The 19,320-nt window shown below is 44.1% G+C and overlaps 1 protein-coding gene across 1 annotated transcript in view; it reads left to right on the top strand.

Annotated features, from left to right (window-relative positions):
- Positions 1-19,320, top strand: part of Cdc45 (cell division cycle protein 45) — a 92,340-nt gene that overhangs the window by 10,354 nt on the left and 62,666 nt on the right. The window contains exons 2-5 of the mRNA XM_076176565.1: positions 14,446-14,598; positions 16,017-16,229; positions 18,675-18,827; positions 18,991-19,052. Of these exons, the coding sequence (XP_076032680.1) occupies positions 14,446-14,598; positions 16,017-16,229; positions 18,675-18,827; positions 18,991-19,052 (581 nt within the window). The remainder of the gene's footprint in view (positions 1-14,445; positions 14,599-16,016; positions 16,230-18,674; positions 18,828-18,990; positions 19,053-19,320) is intronic.

Here is a 19,320-nt window from a genome sequence, read left to right as displayed (position 1 = left end):
GAACTAATTTTAGTAAATTTCTTACTTTTTCATTTTCCTCTTTGATTCTTGTGGTTCTATCTGGGTTATGTTTCTCTTCCATTCCTAATATAATTATACATTTCTTTCTGTCTGCTAAGTCTCTTACTATATTCTCCTTCTGTCTCATCACTTTAATAACTGAGTTTTCAGTTTTTTCATTCATTTGCTGTTTGATTATGTCAGTGAATGCAACTTTGCTATTTTCTTGGATTTTTTTCCAACCCTCCTTGTTCTCCTTATTATTCTCCTTTAAGACTTTATTCTCTTCTTTTACTTCTTTTAACTGTTTTTTTAATTCTTTAATTTCCTTAGTTAAGTTTTTGTTCGCCTTCTCTAGTTCTTCCAATTTTTCAACCCTTTGTACAATGTTGTTAACATGACCGAACCTACGCTCCAAGTCCTCGATCATCTTATCGACCTTCTCTTCTAGTCTTGTCAGTCGGGGGGGGGGGGGGTTGTGTCCCCCCCACCCTCTTTAAATCCCTGGAAAATATTCTCATCACTTTCTACTGTATTGCTCTTATCTATACTTCTAATCTTTACATTTTTATTAGACATTTCATCGTCGCTCAGCTGGTCGGGGGGCCGTTTGTTTACCTTTCGCCTGTCTGCCTGGGCCAAGTCCTCTCCTTCCTCATTTCCTTCCATTTCCCTCAGCAATCCCTCCCCTTCTCCTCTTTCCCTACTTTCCCACTACCCCACGAGCAATTTCCCCCCACCCTGTAAATACAATAGGCACTTCTCTTTGCGTTGGGATCCACGAAACTTCAATTTTCTTCAGAACGTCCTCTAAGCCGTCCGTTCGTTGAAGTGTGTGTGTGTGTAAAAGAGGGGAGCAGGTTCTCAGTAATACACGTGGAGTTAAAAATGACAGCATTGTTGTAGTTATTCAGTTTTTGCTTTGTATTCTCGATTTTCTTGATTAGAGATTTTCCATTAACCGGGTGAATTGAAACTAAGTCTCTATATTCTTCCATTTTTTCTTATTTGAATTCGACGTTTCATCTTGAAGAAGACATTTTCAAGAGTAAAGTGAAATAACAAAAATTACATAGTTACAGTAATGATGACAAAAATTGCATAAATATAATAAAGATGACAATTATGTGAAAATAAATAAGAAGACTTACATTAAAGGGAAGAGAAAGAAAGGAGAGTGACAAGTCGATTTTGACTGATGTATATATAGGCCTGAGATCAGGTCAGACAAAAGGGATCTCAGAGGTCAATGGGTAAGAAGGTTGGGGGGTGGGGGAGGGTTAGGCGGGTGTGGTCACCGAGGATGAGAGAGGAGGTGGAGGTGAAGGGAGAGAGGGGATAGAGGGAGGGGGGAGGGGGGATTTTTATTTCTATATAATGGGATAGTAGAGATTAAATTGCTCTGGATGTTAATGACTGGAGCTTTGTCTCTAATGTGAAAGGCTTTGAGTAATTGTAGTCTCCTAGGGTCATCACTCAATCCAATAATTTTGGTGTTATTGATCAATTCATCCCTTCTGAGTACAGCGTTGTGGAAATTCCTATGATCCTCTTTGATTGCTCCCTCTAGTAGATGTACAGATAGGCGACGGCTGACTTTACATGTAGTAAAACCAATGTAGGTGTGAGAGAGAGGCTTACAATCCCCTGTAGAACAATGATATTGGTACATTACATTAGTTCCAGATGTGAAGTCTGATCACCTAGACAAATTGTTTGTCATGATCAGAGAGGAAGTTTTGGGATTTTTGTAGTAGATGAGAACTCTGATTTTGTTGTTCTCATTTGTAGGAAGGCAAATAGAATAATATAATAATAGTAATAATAAAACCGATGTTATAAATAATAATATAATAACATCCTAGTCCTATTTATAATTTCCAAGTTGATCTCGGTGAACGGTCAATTCTCCATATCGGTGATTTTGATACTCTATCAGTAATTTCAGAATGATCTCGGTAATTTCTGTTTTGATCTCGGTATGGTGATCGGACCAAGTGTGATTCTTTTTGCCAAATTACAATTTGTACTGACGAGAAATTCAATTCTATAGACTCCTAATGCCTTATTTTGGTGAATTATATTGCATATCGGTAATTTCCATTTCATCAGTTCATCTCGGTCCACCTCAGTAATCTCAGTGATCTCAGTAATTCATCATCCCTTAATATTAATTTGAAGGTAAAATGTTACAAAGAAAAGTTATTGGAGTTGTTGTAATACTACAAAGACTATACAAATTGCTGTGCAAGCGAGGCAAAATGGCATGTAGCGAAAGGTTGCAGAATTTTTTTCACCATCCCTTAATACTAATTTCTGCAAAAAACATTGCTTGGAAAAGTTGTTGGATATGTTGTAATACATACATACATATACCAAGGCTTTTTCCCCCTTTCACGGGAGGTAGCCAAAAAGGAAAAGGCATAAAATCATTCCCACCCATTCCATCCCTGAAAACACTCCACACCCCTCCACCCTCCCTCTTATCTTAGCACCTCCTGGATGACAGGTCATCCCTGCACCTTGTCCACTACCCTGGGTCAGAAGCAGTGTTGCAAGACACAGCACATCCACAGCTAGGCCACTTCGTTAAATCGGTGACCCCCCCTCTGTCCCCCCATGCATAAAAGGAGAAGACAGGGAGAAATCCCTTCATGCTGCGTCAAATTTTGCTCACATGTACTACCTCACCCCCCATCCCCCCGCCCATTCCACCAAATGCATCACAACATCATCCATATACAACCATTCTCCATTCACCCCTATCTTCTGTCCTCTCCCATCCTTCCTCAACAGACATTCCCCTCTTCCCCAAAGCCCTCTTCACCCCATCCATCCACCTTATCCTAGGACATCCCCTCATGTTCACTCCCTCCACATCTGCCTTCCATACCTCCTTTACTAGTCTTCCTTCACTCATTCTTTCCATGTGTCCAAACCATCCTAATACTCTTTCATCAACCCTGTCTCCCAACTCCCTTTCCACCCCTGTTCTCCTCACCTCCTCATTTCTCACTCTATCTAGCCTAGTAACCCCCATCATACTTCTCAGACACCTCATCTCAAACACATTTAAACTCCTTCTCTCTTCCTCTCTTATGTTCCATATTTCTGCCCCATACAGTGCTGTTGGCACAATCACTCCTTCATACAGTCTCCTCTTAGCAGCATCCATTCCCAAATGTCTATTCCTCATTACACTTTTTAATCCACCAAGGCATTTACTCGCTTCTCTCAATCTACATTCTACCTCCACCTTCACTCCACCTTTTCCTGCCACATTTGCACCCAAGAATCTAAAACTATCCACTTCCTCCAGTCTTTCACCCTTAATGCTCACTTCCAGTCTACTGCCACTTTCGCCCCTTGTACATCTCATCACCTTACTTTTACCCACATTTATCTTCAGCTTTCTTCTTTCACATACTCTCCCAAACTCTGTCACCAACTTCCTCAATCCCTCCTCCGATCCTGCCACAAACACAGTGTCGTCCGCAAACAACAGCTGGCTCACCTCCCACTTTTCTCCATTTTCTTTAACCATCTCCAATCCCTGACCCACTACCCTCTCGCACCACCCCATCCATGTATAAGTTGAACAGCCAGGGCAACATAACACATCCTTGAGGAAGTCCCACCTTTACCTCAAACCACTCACTCTCCATTTCTAATCCTGACACAAGCTCTACTACTCTCATAAAAACTCTTGACAGCTCCCAGAAGCTTTCCTCCTATTCCGTATATTTGCATAACCTCCCACAGTGCCTTTCTGTCTACTCTATCGAAAGCCTTTTCCAGATCCATAAAAGCCCAAAAAACATCCTTCCCCTTTCCTATAGCTTTCTCACATATCTGTCTTACCACAAAGATCTGATCTGCTTTCTCACATATCTGTCTTACCACAAAGATCTGATCTACACAACCTCTTACTTCTTACTTCAGCTCCCAGTAGTAGGCGTTATGCCTGTCAGTGGTCCCAGCATGTTCCTCCATCTGGCTCTATCATGGAAGGCCCCTTCCTCCCTCAGAGTTTCGATGTTGGGCAAGTCATGTCTGCTGAGGGCTTCTTCAACATTTTCTTTCCATCTCTTTCTCGGTCTTCTTCTTGGCCTAAATCCACACTGTTCCTCACCAATTACTCCCTCTGTTCCTCTCCTAATCCTCTCAATCAAGATCCTCCCATAAGCCTTCCCAACTACACTTAACAAGCTAATCCCTCTGAAACTACTACATTCACACTTGTCCCCTTTTCCCTTGTAAAGTGGAGCTATACAGGCACTCCTCCAGTCCTCCGGCATTCTACCCTCTCTCCAGCAAACATTATATAACCTCACCAGCCAGTGCACCATCACTGTACCTCCTTTGTTCCGAAGAATACAAACTCTTCGGTACTCCTTACAATAGGATACTTTCGCGTAGCGCGAATATTTCTACTGCGAAATTAAAATCCTCACTCTGTGGGTCTGGGCAACGCTTATCCCCAGTAAGGGGCACCATTGGGGCAAGGGGGGGGGGCCCTTGCCCTCCACCACAAGTCTCGCACACTATATCCATTCTCTTCGCAGTAGTGACCGCGTTAACATCTCTCTACTATACATGTTTAGTTTTTATCGGTTTTCCCCTTAATGGGCCGATTCTCAGTCAAACTCCATTATTAGCGCGGCAGCGCACCGTTAATCACTCAACCGTTCTATGTTTACGTATGGACCGAAAATCAAGCAACCCGCTTCGATTGTCGCCAGCTCACTCCCAGGACGCTAAGGAGTTCGTCGTCCTTCAATTTCATCGGGGTTTTCCCTACGCCATCCTGTGTCCTGGAATTATTAAGTGCTTCTCCCTTTCCTGTATTATTCCCTTAACCGCCACCGGGTATCCTACCCTTCACTGTAAGTATGGAATCTGGTTCCAGTATTGTTGTGGTTCAAGATGGGTTGTGTGCCTTCGCCGAAGGGAGATACCTTTGTCTCACCCCCCTTACCGCCAGCCCAAGTGGATCCTCACATTTGGTGTTTCAAGTGTATAGCTCTTAAGTGTTCACCTTCATCTCCGTGTGAGACGTGCATTCAGTGAGATGATAGTCAGTGTTCCGTGTACTTTCATGTTCACAGGAAAGCACATGCAGGGGAAAAGGTGCGCAAGCATAGAAAATGGCTTCCCTCTTCACCCCCCAAAAACAAGAGAAGGCGGACTACGGCTTCAGAGGAGACGAGCAATTCTCTCCCTCCTCCACGGCGTAGTAGACAGGAAGCCAAGTTGTCCTTTATTCCTTTAACCAGGACGGTTAGCGTAGACGGACATGCGCCTCAGGCCACCTCTAGCTACCGTTCCTGTACGAGATTTTTCCCGGATGAGGTCGCTTGCGGCTTGCCCTCGACCCATCCCGGAAACTCGACGGTCAGGTGGTACAACGTCCACTTCGAGTCATTCTCAGGCCAAGTTGTCCTCTTCCTTCAACCAGGACGGTTAGCGTAGACGGACATGCGCCTCAGGCCACCGCTAGCTACCGCTCCTGTATGACATTTTTCCCGGATGTGGTCGCTTGCGGCTTGCCCCCGACGCATCCCGGAAACTCGACGCCGGCACGGACAAAGAACCCGGGTTCAAAGACAAAGAGCCCCTTAGTCTCTTCTACTCAGGAATCCCGCAGTACGCACAACACCCACCGTAGGAAGAGCCGGGTGATCAACGGTGACCTTTCCATGCCCTTTGCTCACGAGGACAGAGATCAGGGACGAGGTTGCAGACGCGGTGTTTCTCGCTGACCGGACAGGCGCCAGCTACGACGGCGACGACGTCCACAGTACGCGGGCAGGGAAGATGGCTTCCCCCCTTCACCCGACACAAAGAGAAGGCATGCTACGTCGGCGGAGGACGCGGGCAGTTGTCTCCCCCCTCCTAAGCGTAGTAAACGGAAAGGTTGTACAATAGCCGCCCCGAGTCAGTCTCAGGCCAAATTGTCTCCTGTTCCTTCCCACAGGGTGGTTAGCTTCGACGGGCACGCGCCTCTGGCCCCCGCGAACTACCCCCCGGGTACGAGCTTTTTCCCGGATGCGTCCGCCGGCCCCGCGACGCTGCCCGGCAGCTCCACCCCCCCCCCCCACGGACAAAGGAACCTAGTTCGGAGATTCGGAGCGCGTCAGCCTCTTCTCCTCCTCGGGAAACCCCCAGTCCTCCTTCCACCCATCGTCAGACGAGCCGGGTCATCACCGGAACCCTTTCTATGCCCGGTGGGCAGGAAGCCCGAGGTGTACCCACACGCGCGTTCGTCGTAGGTGACTCAGCTTCGTCCAGAGGAGGCAGTCTCCCCTTGGCGTCTCCCGGACCATCCGCACCCAGGCGGGACTCACCAAGCGGACATTCCCCGGACCTCCTCCCCACTCTCTGTTCACTCGTCACTACGTTGAAGGAACAGATGGAGGCCCAACGGGAATTTTTCCGCGCTTCTCAAGCGCGGTTCGTGCACCGCACGGAAGCTCGTGAGGAGTCACCGCCCCCAAGGGCCCCCCTCGACCATCTTCCACTTGCTCAGCCCCCCCCCCCCCTGAACCCATCAGTGACGAGGATGGTAGCGTGAGGTTCCGCTCTGCCCGTGCCGACCCCTCCTACGCCGACGACGATGTCCACAGCGCCGTAGGGTGGGGGGGGGGCACGCTCCCTTTCCCCTCCCGTTTCCCAGTCGGAATCCTCGATGGTGGTCCCACCTTCCTTCTCGGACGTCCTCGCGAGGGTTCGGAGGGCGAATCGACTGGGCCCCCCGAAAGAAGAGGAAGCCACATTCGAGTCTGACATCTTCATGACGGCCAACTCTCAGAAAGCCCAGCCTCCTCCCCTCCACCTTCCATGGAGTACGCAGACGGCGAGAGCCATGGCCCAGGCCTCCGACGCTCTCGCAACAAGGACGACCGAGAAGGCGCGTTGGCTTCCGGTCCCATTGGAACACCAGAAGCGCTTCTACACCCCATCGGGGTCAACCCTCAGAGCAGCCTCGATCCCGGCAGTCATCTAGTTGTCTCCACTCAACAAGTTCCTTTCCCTGACGAAGTTCCGAATGGACACCCCAGAGTCCGTAAGGGCGTCTATCAGGGAAGGGGACTTCATGGTGTCGCTGGACCTCCAAGATGCCTATTTCCACATACCAGTGCATCCCTCCTCCAGGAAATTCCTCAGAATCATCCACAGGGGCAACACCTTCCACTTCCCCTGCCTCTGCTTCGGACTTTCCACAGCACCCCAAGTCTTCTCCAGTGTGTTCAACCTCATTTCAGCGTGGTCCCACTCCAGGGGAATTCAACTACTCCGTTACTTGGATAACTGGCTGATCCTTGCACATTCCGCCCAGCTATGCCAAGAACACCTGAGAATGGTCCTAACATTTGTCCTGAAATTGGGCACAGTAGTCAACCCGGAAAAGTCAGATTTCTTACCAAGACAGAGAGTCACGTACCTGGGTATGGTCCTGGACTCCTCCCTAATGGAGTCCTTCCCAGTAGAAAAGGGGAACCAGAATCTCGCTTCTCTAGTTGCACAGGTTCCTGACGGTGACACAATGCCAACTCCTGGGCCATATGGCCTCCATAGAGAAATTAATCCCCAGGAGTAGACAAAGAATGCGACCGCTACAGTGGCTCCTCAAGTCTCAGTGGGCCCCGCAAGAGGGAGAACCCCTACAACACATCTCCCTCACTGATAAGTCAAGGATTCTCTTCTCTGGTGGAAGGCCCATGCAACCTTCTCATGGGGATGCCCCTTGGCCCATCTCCCCCCGAAGTCCTCCTGTTCTCCGATGCCTCCAAGGAGGGCTGGGGAGCCCACCTCAACGACGATCACATCAGCGGTTCCTGGTCCCCAGTCGAGCGGACAGCCCATATCAATTGGCTCGAGTTGAAAGCAGTACTCCTGGCTCTCCGTCACTTCAAGGATCAAGTCTCAGGAACAGTAGTGGGCATAATGTCGGACAATTCCTCGGTAGTACCCTACCTGAACGAGCAAGGGGGGCACAGTCTCCTAGGAACTATGCCTTCTGATGATGGACATCCTCAACCTAGCCAAGAATCTCCAGGTGTCACTCAAAGCCCGCTACATCCCGGGGAAGAGGAATCTCTGGGCGGACCACCTCGGCCGGAAGAATCAGATAATCAACACAGAATGGTCCCTCTATCGAGAGGTAGCGAACTTCATCCTCAGCAAATGGGGCTCCCCTCTAGTGGACCTTTTTGCAATGAGATGGAATCACCAACTCCCAATATATTTCAGCCCTTTCCCGGATCCTCTGGCAGCAGGAGAAGACGCTCTTCTGCAAAATTGGGACAACTTGGACTCCTACGCTTTCCCACCATTTCCCTTGCTCCAGAAGGTACTCCTGAGAGCAAGACACGCATCCTACCTTCGGATGACTTTGATCGCTCCTTGGTGGCCCGAAGCCCCATGGTTTCCAGACGCCCTCAAGCTAGCAGTAGAAGAGCCTCTGGCCCTTCAGGGAAGACCAGATCTTCTGTATCCGCCCATCAACGGGCCTTGGCACAAGAACCCTTCAGCACTCAATCTTCACGCATTCAGACTATGGTCCGGATCCTCCTAAAGAAGGGTTTTCCTAGAGAAGTGGCAGAGGACATGTCCGCTCCTATTCGCTCTTCCTCAGCTAACCTTTATCAAGGGAAATGCAATGCCTTTGCAAAATGGTGCCACTCCAGGAAGTTAGTCCCAGATCGAGCCACCATTCCTGAGATCGCCTCCTTCCACTTCCTCAGGAAGTCCAAGAAGATCTCCCTCTCGGCAGTACAAGGCTATAGGGCAGCTCTAAATCAGGTGTTTTCTCTGAAGGGCATGGTCCTAGCCCTTTCACCGGAAATTTCCATGCTCTTCAGGCACTTCAAAGATCATGCCCCCCCAGGGAAATCAGTTCTCCTCCGCGGGATGTGGCATTAGTCCTGAACTCTCTGAGGGGTCCCCCTTACGAACCTCTCCGAGAGGCACATCTGAAGGACCTCACCTAGAGGACAGTTTTTTCTGCTAGCCCTGGCATCTTCCAAGAGAGTAGGGGAGTTACATTCCATCTCTTATAGAGTCGCCCATTCCAAAGGATGGAAAGAGGTCTCCTTCACTTTCATGCCTCAATTCATTGCCAACAGCCAAGATCCTGCCAAATCCGACCCTAGATTCTGGTCCTTTAGTGTTCCGTCCTTAGAGTCTTAGACGAATTTGCAGGGGGAGAATAGACTGAAACAGTTCTATGCCCGGTACAAGCCATCCGGACCTACCTCAAGGGAACCGAACATCTTCGTCCAGAATTAAAGAGGTTGTTCATCTCTACTAAAGGTAGCCCATCACTAAGAATTCCATTTCTTACTGGACAATGGAAGTCATCCGCAGAGCCTGCGACATGAACCACACAGATTGTCCATGACCTGAGGGCAGTAGGGACCTCCCTAGTCATCAGAAAGAATCTGTCAGTCAACCAGGTTCTTCAAGCAGGTATATGGAAGAGCCAGAATACGTTCACTTCCTTTTACCTCAAAGAAGTTATGCGGGAATCTTTAGGGAACTTATCTTTGGGCCCCATAGTGGCCGCCCAAGAAGTCCTGAAAATTATATACCCCTCAAGAGCACACAGCCGACCCTGACAACTCATCCAGGTTCTGGCTCGGCAACTGCAGGGATAACTTTCCAAAGTCCTTCTCATACTCTTACATTCCCTTACCTCACCCGCGGGCTCTCAAGCATTCCAAGGGAATCAATTCAAGCCCTTCAGTGGTACAAAGTGATTATAACCTGTCTGTCTCCACTCCAGGGAACAGAAAGGGGTGCACTTCAAAGTGAGGGGAATGTATAGGGGTCTGGTCAACATAGTCTTAGCACACTAGATTTTCCTTACAGCGGTTTCCCAGGCTAGATAACAACTTCCTTCCCTCCTAAGTCCGAGTCTCCTATTGTAAGGAGTACCGAAGAGTTTGTATTCTTCGGAACAAATGTAATTTTCGCAGGAAAATTAATTTTTCCCTGATACAAACCTGAGGTACTCCTTACCTTTAATGGCCCTCCTCAACCACCCCTCTAAACAGTTCCTTCTCCTTGCCTGACAAACCTTGTGCTTAAGTCATACCTGGCTCAGAGAATGGTTATAGTGTGCGAGACTTGTGGTGGAGGGCAAGGGCCCCCCCCCCCCTTGCCCCAATGGGGCCCCTTACTGAGGATAAGCCTTGCCCAGACCCACAGAGTGAGGATTTTAATTTCGCAGTAGAAATATTCGCGCTACGCAAAAGTATCCTATTGTAAGGAGTACCTCAGGTTTGTATCAGGGAAAAATTAATTTTCCTGCGAAAATTACATTTTTTTAGACATTCTGCATGGCATCCATCCAGACCAGGTGCCTTACCTGCTTTCATCGTCTTAACTGCCTTCACTTCATCCTTCCTTATTTCTCCTCCATTTTCCTCACTCATCACTCTCATTTTCTTAGCATTTCCCACTACAACTATCTTTCCCTCTCTATCCTCCTTCACATTTAGCAACTCCCTAAAATACTCTGCCCATCTTCCCCTTACTGCCTTCTCTTCCATTATCATCTCTCCATCTGCACCTTTTACTTTTTCTTCTCTACTTCATTCACCTCCTCTTTCTCTCTTAATTTCTTTCCAAAACATCTTTTTATTACTTTCAAAATTTTCTGTCATACTCTTACCCCACTTCACATCTGCTCTCCTCTTTGCCTCCTTTACCTTTTGCTTTACTTCTCTTTTCTTTTCTTTGTACCTCTCATATGACTCCCTCGTCCTGTTTTGTAACCAATCTGTGAAAGCTCACTTCTTCTCTTCTACAACCTTCTTTGTTTCCTCATCCCACCATTCACTACCCTTCCTTCTATTTCCTCCTGTCCTTCTTGTTCCACACACCATCTTTGCACACTTTTTGACTCCCTCCTTGAACCATCCCCATTCCTCCTCCACACCTAGCTCTACTCTATCCTTCACTCCCTCCCACTCCTCCTTCAGCTTCTTCTTGAACTCCTTCTCCTTTTTCTTTTCATTTAAAGAGTTCACTCTAAGCACCTCCCTACCTTTTGTCCCTTTCCTCTTTTTCCATCTATCCTCCACTCTCAACTTACCTTCCACCAAAAAATTATCTGATATTCCCCCACCCTCTCCCCTATAGATACAAAAAATATACAAAATGCTGTGCAAGCAGACAAGACAAAACTTCACAAACTCTATTTCAAATGTCACGTGTTTTAACTGTGTAATTTTTAAATTATATTTTTGTCACTAGCCTGTTTTTGGGACATTATAGAAATCCGAAACATCCTGGAGATGTTTGTTGGGCCCGTATGTGTATGTATGTAAGTTGAGTTGAATTACTCAAAATAGATAAGAGTATGTCCCAAGAAAACACTGGAGGAGTATTGTTCACTTTTCATGTCACATTGTCATTTTCCTTCTGGAAGTAGTCTTGCACCAAGTAGCTAAGAGGAGAGAGAGGAAAGGGTGGTGGGTAGGAGTGGGTACATGCCTTTTGACTTTGCGACCTCACTTACATGAGGGAAGGAAAACCCTTTGTATATAGATAGACATCTTGTTTGTCTTTCATACCATACCAACAAATCCTTTTTGCCCATTTTTTCTATGCCTTTCTCTGATCTAAATAACAGTAGCCCCATATCAGTGGATATAGCTATCAATAGATTTTTAATTTTGGCCAATTATTTATTTCTATCTCAGTAAAAAAAAAAAAAAAAAAAAAAAAAGTGTTATAATTTTATTAAGGGAGTGTCACATTAAATTTTCAAATATGTATTTAATGAACTTAGGTATAATTACCCCTTACATTAGTGTATAATTCCTCAGGGTATTGTGTTCCTCCTATGTATGTCATAGTGAATATTTAATGGAGATATAGTGAGCTCTAGTGAAGCTCTAATTAGTTAATGGAAAATCATTCCACATCATTCAGCTTGATATGAAATGAAAGCTTAGAGTCTGTGGAACAAAAACTATTGAATTCATTTTATCAAACTAATACCTCTGATTTTTTATCAATTTGTTTTCCTGAATAATTAAAAAATGCTGCAAAATTCAGGTTTCATAATTTTTTTTTTTATTATTGTAGAAAATAAAGAGCATAATGTTTTCTTTCAAATGAAACAAAAATGACAAAAATCCATAAAGAACAACCAAAGACATTAAAACAGAAAGAACATAAACTTTAAAGGATGGGGGTTTAAATTTTTGCGACCATTTGTTTGATGGTTGCAATATATAACAAATCTCCAATTTCCTCTTTGCTGATGTGGTGTGAAGTGTGTGGTGTGGGTGGAGGAAGTGTAAGACGGGCATGGCTAGTAGATGCTTATGGAGTGCTGGGTGTAGCTGTGCTGCTTTTCTCCTCTTTCATTTTCCTTCTTGTTTCTATTTCAGGCCCTCTCTATATTCTGCCACTTCACCCTCTTGTTTCTTGTTAATTTTTCCATGATCACAGCACCAATACAGGGCGAGGAATCAAAATTGTTGCGTACAGTGATAGCGCCAGGAGTGACATCACCTTACTTTGACCTTTTCAAGAGTACTGTCTTAGTGGGGTATGCTGGTGGGAGGAGTTGCCAAATATCTCCATAAACACAATTCTGTGGCAAAAAATGAAATAGCTATAGAAATATTGACGCTATTTCAACATACAATGTTATTTATGCAATGGGGTTGCCAGAGGTTGCCAATATTTTATCTATTTTATTCTGTATAAAAAAATAAATGAAATACAGTTATATAACTTTGAGTGTTGCCACCATCATAGAGATTCTTTTGAAATGTTTACCTAAATTTTGCTCATGTACCAGAATTTCTTGAATAATCCCTGGCGATGCTCCCTTAAGGGGACCGGCTGGTCAAGAATCAATGAAAATTGGGGGAAAAAAATGAAAAACTGGGAAAAAAATTCTACATCTGTGTATGGCAATCAACAGTTTGTATGCAGAGTAGTTCATCAAAATTCGCCTCATTTTCATAGTTATGGCAAATAAACCCCCAACTTGACCCCATCTCGGCCCTATGATATGTATTGGTCACTACAATATATATATTATTTACTGCAATAAATAGCAATAATTTGTAATGATTGAGTGCTATTGCTAGTGACTTCTGGCAACTCTGTCTCTGTACCAGAGGTTATATATAGACCGCAGCATGGGTAGATGCCTCAGCAAGCGATAAACAGTAGACGGAAATTGAGTGATACGCTCCACTGCAAGCCACCATCACTCATCCTTTTGTCATTTGACAAGCTGTTATACTATTTTTGAGATGCCACATCCTCGCAAGCAAACCAAACACCTTCAGGAAGCTAGGAAGAGGCAAGAATTACAAAGTAAACAAGCTATGACACCCTAATGTAATAACCTGCCTAAAATGCAGGTGGGGACCAGGAGCCAGAAGACAGAAGATTATATGACTGGACATCAACGTATATGACTGAATATGAATAAATTTTATTCCAAATATTATCAACATTCAAGCCTAAAAAACTAAATAAGGAAATGCCATGATATCCCTTATTTATATTTGTATGTAGGGGGTTCAAAGTTAGTGAAAACTTTGACGGCCCATATCTCAAGCCTTAAGTTTTATACCTTCAAACTTCTACTCCTCCATAATATCTTAATCAATTTCAATGAAAATTCACACATAACATGTCTAAATCTGCCTGATTGATGAAATAATTTTTTTTTTTTTTTTTTTAATATCTGAAAGGGTTAATTTTTGCCAATTTTTTTCCCTATTTGAAGAGGGACAGGGTGGGAAAAATATAAAAATTAAAATTCCACAAACTAATTACATACATATACCAAGGCTTTTTCCCCCTTTCAAGGGAGGTAGCCAAAAAGGGAAAGGCATAAAAACACTCCCACCCATTTCATCCCCGAAAACTAATTACTTTAACAAAAATTTCTCTCAATTAGTTTGAAGGTCTGGATGAGGTCCTTCCACCAAATTAATTTCACTCATATAGAGCAATTATAGGAGTAGCCATTTCAAAATTATAATTTTTTTTTAAAGGGAGGTGGGGGCAAAACATGAAAGGGTTGCATTTTTTTTTTTTTTTTTTTTTTGGAGGGGGGGGTTAGGAAAGATGTATATGGTGTCCCTAACTCCTGGCATCAATTTCTGTGCAATAACCCAATTAATAAAGATTTTCATCTTTTGATCAGCCTGTCCCCTTAAGCAAATATATCCCATTCTCAGTCTTCTTAAGTTCACTCCCTCCAGCATCATTTGTACTTATCTTTAAAGCATGTGACATTTTATTGTTTGTTTATTTTTTCAATGGACTTTTGGCAAGTAGGTAATGATAATGCATAGCATTTCAAAGCCTTACTGTCAGTTGTATTTGATTAATTTCAATTCTTTTTTCAAATGAAATTTTGATTGTAAAACATTTTCATATTTTGGAAATCTTTTTCAGAGAGTTCTTGTTCTTGTACATTATGATGTGGATGGTATTTGTGCAAGCAAAGTACTGCAGTCTGTATTTCGAACAGACCATATCCTCTACACCTTGGTACCTGTGCAGACAAGTGGGGAATTGCTGACAGCATTCAAGCAGTATGCTGACCTGGTAGGTGTGAAATTGTATTTTTTATTATAAAAACAGACAAATACCCTTATCTCCAGTCATTCTTTCATTTGCATCTGGCAACTGGGGTATTGAGTGCATGGTATCATGCAATACTTAAGGAACTATTTTGGGGCAACCTCATGAACCAGAGCCACACATCATTGATCAATGTCAGAGTTAACTATCTCTCTTCATAGAGGAATAATGATAATTTTGTATTACAACTGTTTCCTTAAACCTTTTACCATATCAATTACTATTTCTTCTGGATACCCTTGTGGTGCTTGTGGTAGGAGGGAAGAATTCTGTCTCTGTTTTCAATGTCTTAAAAATTTGTTTTCCTCTGATTTGTTGGTGGGTAGAGCTTCTGGCAATCCCATTGAGCTATACCATACATATAAACACTCTCCCAACATAGTACCTGCAAGGAAAACATTCCTCATACGAGAGGACGTACTTGTGCACAGCATGGACAGGCCTACTGCACGTCACCACAATGTACATGCAAATGGCCTGTGCTCGAAAGGGAACTTGTTAAATAGTTTGTCCAGACCTGAAGCCACCCTGGCATGCAAACTTGACCACATCTTAGCCTTGCTTCCCCACATCCCCACAATGTATCCCTTGCTCAGTATATAAGCCCACCAAACCAAATAGGATCACAGACAGTAATTATAATATATGTATCTTTGTATAACTTTCTTTGTTTTCTTCAAAAGTGGAATTCACAGTTCATCTTTGCTATGTGTTAGAACAATTAACTTGCCTGGATGTTTATTCTTGTGTAATAGACATTAGCTTTGGTTTCATTTTTAGTTAGGGAAACAGTTGACAGGTACTTGGTTTTATTAGTCCAATAAGACAGAAGGGAGAGCGAATGACCTCCCTGCTGCCCATCTGTTGAACCTGTCAAATTCTTGAAGTGACCAACAGTTTCTGGACCATGTTTAAGATCTCTATTGGCTTTGTATTTCCTCCAGCTTTTCATATTAGGAGAGCTAACTACTGGCAGTTGTTTCCCTCCTCCTACTACTGCAAACCAGTGATATAGAAACATTCCATAACTAACACAATAGAGAGAAATCTCTGGGGGGGGGGGTATGACTACCATTGCTAACCACCATGGGGCTGTGACTTTCCACTTGGTGAAACTGGGGGCAACAGTTATTCTTATAATCACAGGCTATAAAGGTATTAGACTGAGCTACAATAGGATTTATAAATATTACTTTTTGTAACTTTTACTGTGAATTAAAAAATGAGCCAGAGGGATATGTAGTGCATCAGATTAGCAAATAGGCAGACATGTCTTGGGAGTCAAATGACATGACACAGGTAGACCAACTTTACTTGTAAGGTGAAAAATGCCGAGAATATGTGATATGATAATTTATGAATATTATGAATTCTTCCATCAGATTAAGCATGTGGTACTTATAAACTGTGGTGCCTGTATAGACATTGTGGAGTTACTCGAGCCACCAGAGGACACAGTCTTATTTATAGTGGACAACCATAGACCCCTGGATGTGTGTAACATATACAATGATGGACAAGTACGATTGCTCATCAGTGCAGAAGAACGTGACTTTCCATCATTTGATGATGTCTTCAGAGAAGATGAAGAGGAGGTAAGAGATGTGTTATACACTGACATAAGATACAAATAATGAAATGTTTTTCGAATATAGTTGCTTCATTTAGGCACAAGAAATTTTTTCCTCTTTCTCTTCCTCGGCTTCCTCCACCTCTACCTCCTCCTCTTTTTCCTTCTCCCTACTCCTCCTCCCTTCCTTCTCTTCCTCCTCCACCAATTCCTCCTCCTCCTCCTCCTCCGTTAGTATCCTCAACTCAGTCATCCTATTGTGAAAGAATTTTTATAGAGAGATCAGCATTCAGTACACCAGACACATCACCTTAAAGCATCAGTGGACATTTGGTGGTGAATCAGGGTACTTATCCCTAACTCATGCCATTGTATTTTATTCAACTGTGTTTCACCCCTTTGGTAGTAAAAAAGGTTAGTATTATGACATGCAGAGGAACAGTGATATAAGATTTTGATAACTAATTAGCATTAAGAAAAATATAAAAACTACACTAACTGTGCCTTTAAGGTTAATCAGGTTTATACTTTTGTACTTTGTAGAAAGAAAAAAGAACAGAAGCAAATAAAAAACAAAGGAAAGCATGTGTAAAATGGGGGAGGAGTATTACAGAAATTTTTTAAAGTAATAAAAAGATGTTTGGAAGTTAAAAGAGGAAAGGGAGGTAAGTCAAATACATACATACATACATACATATACCAAGGCTTTTTCCCCCTTCCAAGGGAGGTAGCCAAAAAGGGAAAGGCATAAAAACACTCCCACCCATTTCATCCCTAAATACACTCCACACCCCTCCCACCCTTCCTCTCATCTGAGCACCTCCTGGATGACGGGTCATCCCTGCACCCTGCCCACCGCCCTGGGTCAGAAGCAGTGTTGCAAGACACAGCACATCCAGAGCAAGGCCGCTTCATTTAATCGGCGACCCCCCCTCTCCGTCCCCCTTTGCATATAAGGCGAGGACGGGGAGAAATCCCTTCGGGCTGCGTCAAAATTTACTCACACATACTACCCCACCCCCCACCCCCCCGCCCATTCCTCCTCATGCAGTCACAACATCATCCATATACAACCATTCTCCACTCACTTCTGTCTTCCGTCCTCTCCCTTCCTTCCTCAAATAGAGAAGAAAAATGTAAAAGGTGCAGATGGACAGATGTTAACGAGAGGAGGCAGTAAGGGGAAGGTGGGCAGAGTATTTTAGGGATCTATTAAATGTGGAGGAGGATAGGGAGGGATTGGTGGTAGCATTTGGAGACACAAAGAAAACTATAGTGGTAGGAGAGGAAAATGGAGGAAAAATAAGAAAAGGATGTGTCATGTTGCCATGGCTGATTGATATGGACATGGTGTAGGTTAATGAAAGGGTAATGGGCTGGGAACTGGAGATTGTTAAAAAAAATGGAGAAAAGTGGGAGGTGGACCAGTTGTTGTTTGCTGACAGTGTTGCACTTGTGACAGTCAGAGGAGGGATTAATTGAGTTAGTGACAGTTTGGGAGGGTGTGTGATAGGAGAAAGTTGAAGGTAAATGTGAGTTAAAGTAAAGTGATGAGATGCACAAGGGGAGAGGATGGCAATGAATTGGAAGTAAGTCTTAAAGGAGAGAGGCTGGAGGAAGTGGATAGCTTTAGATACTTTGGGTCACATGTAGCAAGAAAGGGAGGAGTGGCGGTGGAAGTAAATTGTAAAGTGAGAGAAGCAAGTAAATGCCTTGGGTGATTAAAAAGTGTCACTAGAAATAGGCATTTGGCAATGGATGCAAAGAGAAGACTATATGAAGGGGTGGTTATGGCAATGGCATTGTATGGGGCAGAGACTTGGAATTTAAGAGAGGCAGAAAGGAAAAGTTTGAATGCTTGAGATGAAATGTTGAGAAGTATGGTAGGGGTTACAAGGGTGGATAGAGTAAGAAACAGAGGTAAGGAGGAGAGTTGGGGTAGAAAAGGAGATAGGGTTGGTGAAAGAGTGTTGGGATGGTTTGGACACATAGAAAGAATGAGTGAAGAAAGATTAGTAAAAGAGGTGTGGAAGGCAGAGGTGGATGGAGTGAACTTGAGGGGATGACTGTGGATGAGATGGATGGATGGAGGGAAAGCTTTGAGCAAGAGGGAAATCTGTTGAACAAGAAAAGGAGAAGGCAGGAGATAGGGGTGAGTGGAGAATGGATGTGATTAGATGATACTGCTTTCTGCATGAGGGGACAGAGAGGGGGGTTTCTGATTAAGTGAAGCAGCCTTGCTGTGTCTTGCTGCATTGCTTCTGACCCAGGGGGGCAGTGGGCTGGATACAGGGATGACCTATCATCCATGGGGGAGCTAAGATGAGAGGGAAGAAAGGGTGGTGGATGGGAGTGGAGTGGGTGGGAATGTGTACTTGCCTTTTGACTTGGCTACTTCCCTTTTAATGTGGAAAAACCCTTGGTATATAGATAGATGGACCTTTGTAATGATGTTTTGGTTTTAAAACAGAGTGATGAGGAAGAAGAGAGTGATGAAGAGGGTGGTAAAAGGAGACGACTTGATGAAGATGCCTTAGAAAAAAGACGGGAAAGAAGACTATGGGAGGAGAGGCGGCACAAGATTTTGTTTGATTATACCCAGTTCTCTTATTATGGATCATCTGTAAGTTGCATTTGTACTTGTAACTGCCCATTAGATATTGTGGGTTGATAACTAATCCTTGATATCATATTTGAATTATGTAAATGACTGGTAATAGCAAATTAACAAATTGGTGTGTGTTATATATTTCTTGTAAAAAAAGATTATTTATTGTTTGTTTCAGAGTTCTGTGTTAATGTTTGAGTTGGCTTGGAAGCTGTCCAAAGATTCAAATGAATTGTTATGGTTAGTACAGTTCAGTAGCCATTTAGATATATCTTAGACTTGCCATAATTTATAAGTGATGTTTTCATTCTTTCACATACCCATACATACACATACCAAAGGCTTTTTCCTCCTTACAAGGGAGGTAGCCAAAAAACAAAGGCATAAAATCTACTCCCACCCATTCCATCCCCACATACTCCACTCCCATCCACCCCCATCCCTCCCTCTTGGCTCCTGGATGACGGGTCATCCCTGCATCTCGCCCACTGCCTTGGGTCAGAAGCTG

Source organism: Oratosquilla oratoria, chromosome 39 (assembly GCF_046742065.1).
Source record: "Oratosquilla oratoria isolate Oo_2021 chromosome 39, ASM4674206v1, whole genome shotgun sequence".
NCBI classification, from domain to species: Eukaryota; Metazoa; Arthropoda; class Malacostraca; order Stomatopoda; family Squillidae; genus Oratosquilla; species Oratosquilla oratoria.
This window is presented reverse-complemented; position numbering and strand designations above follow the sequence as displayed.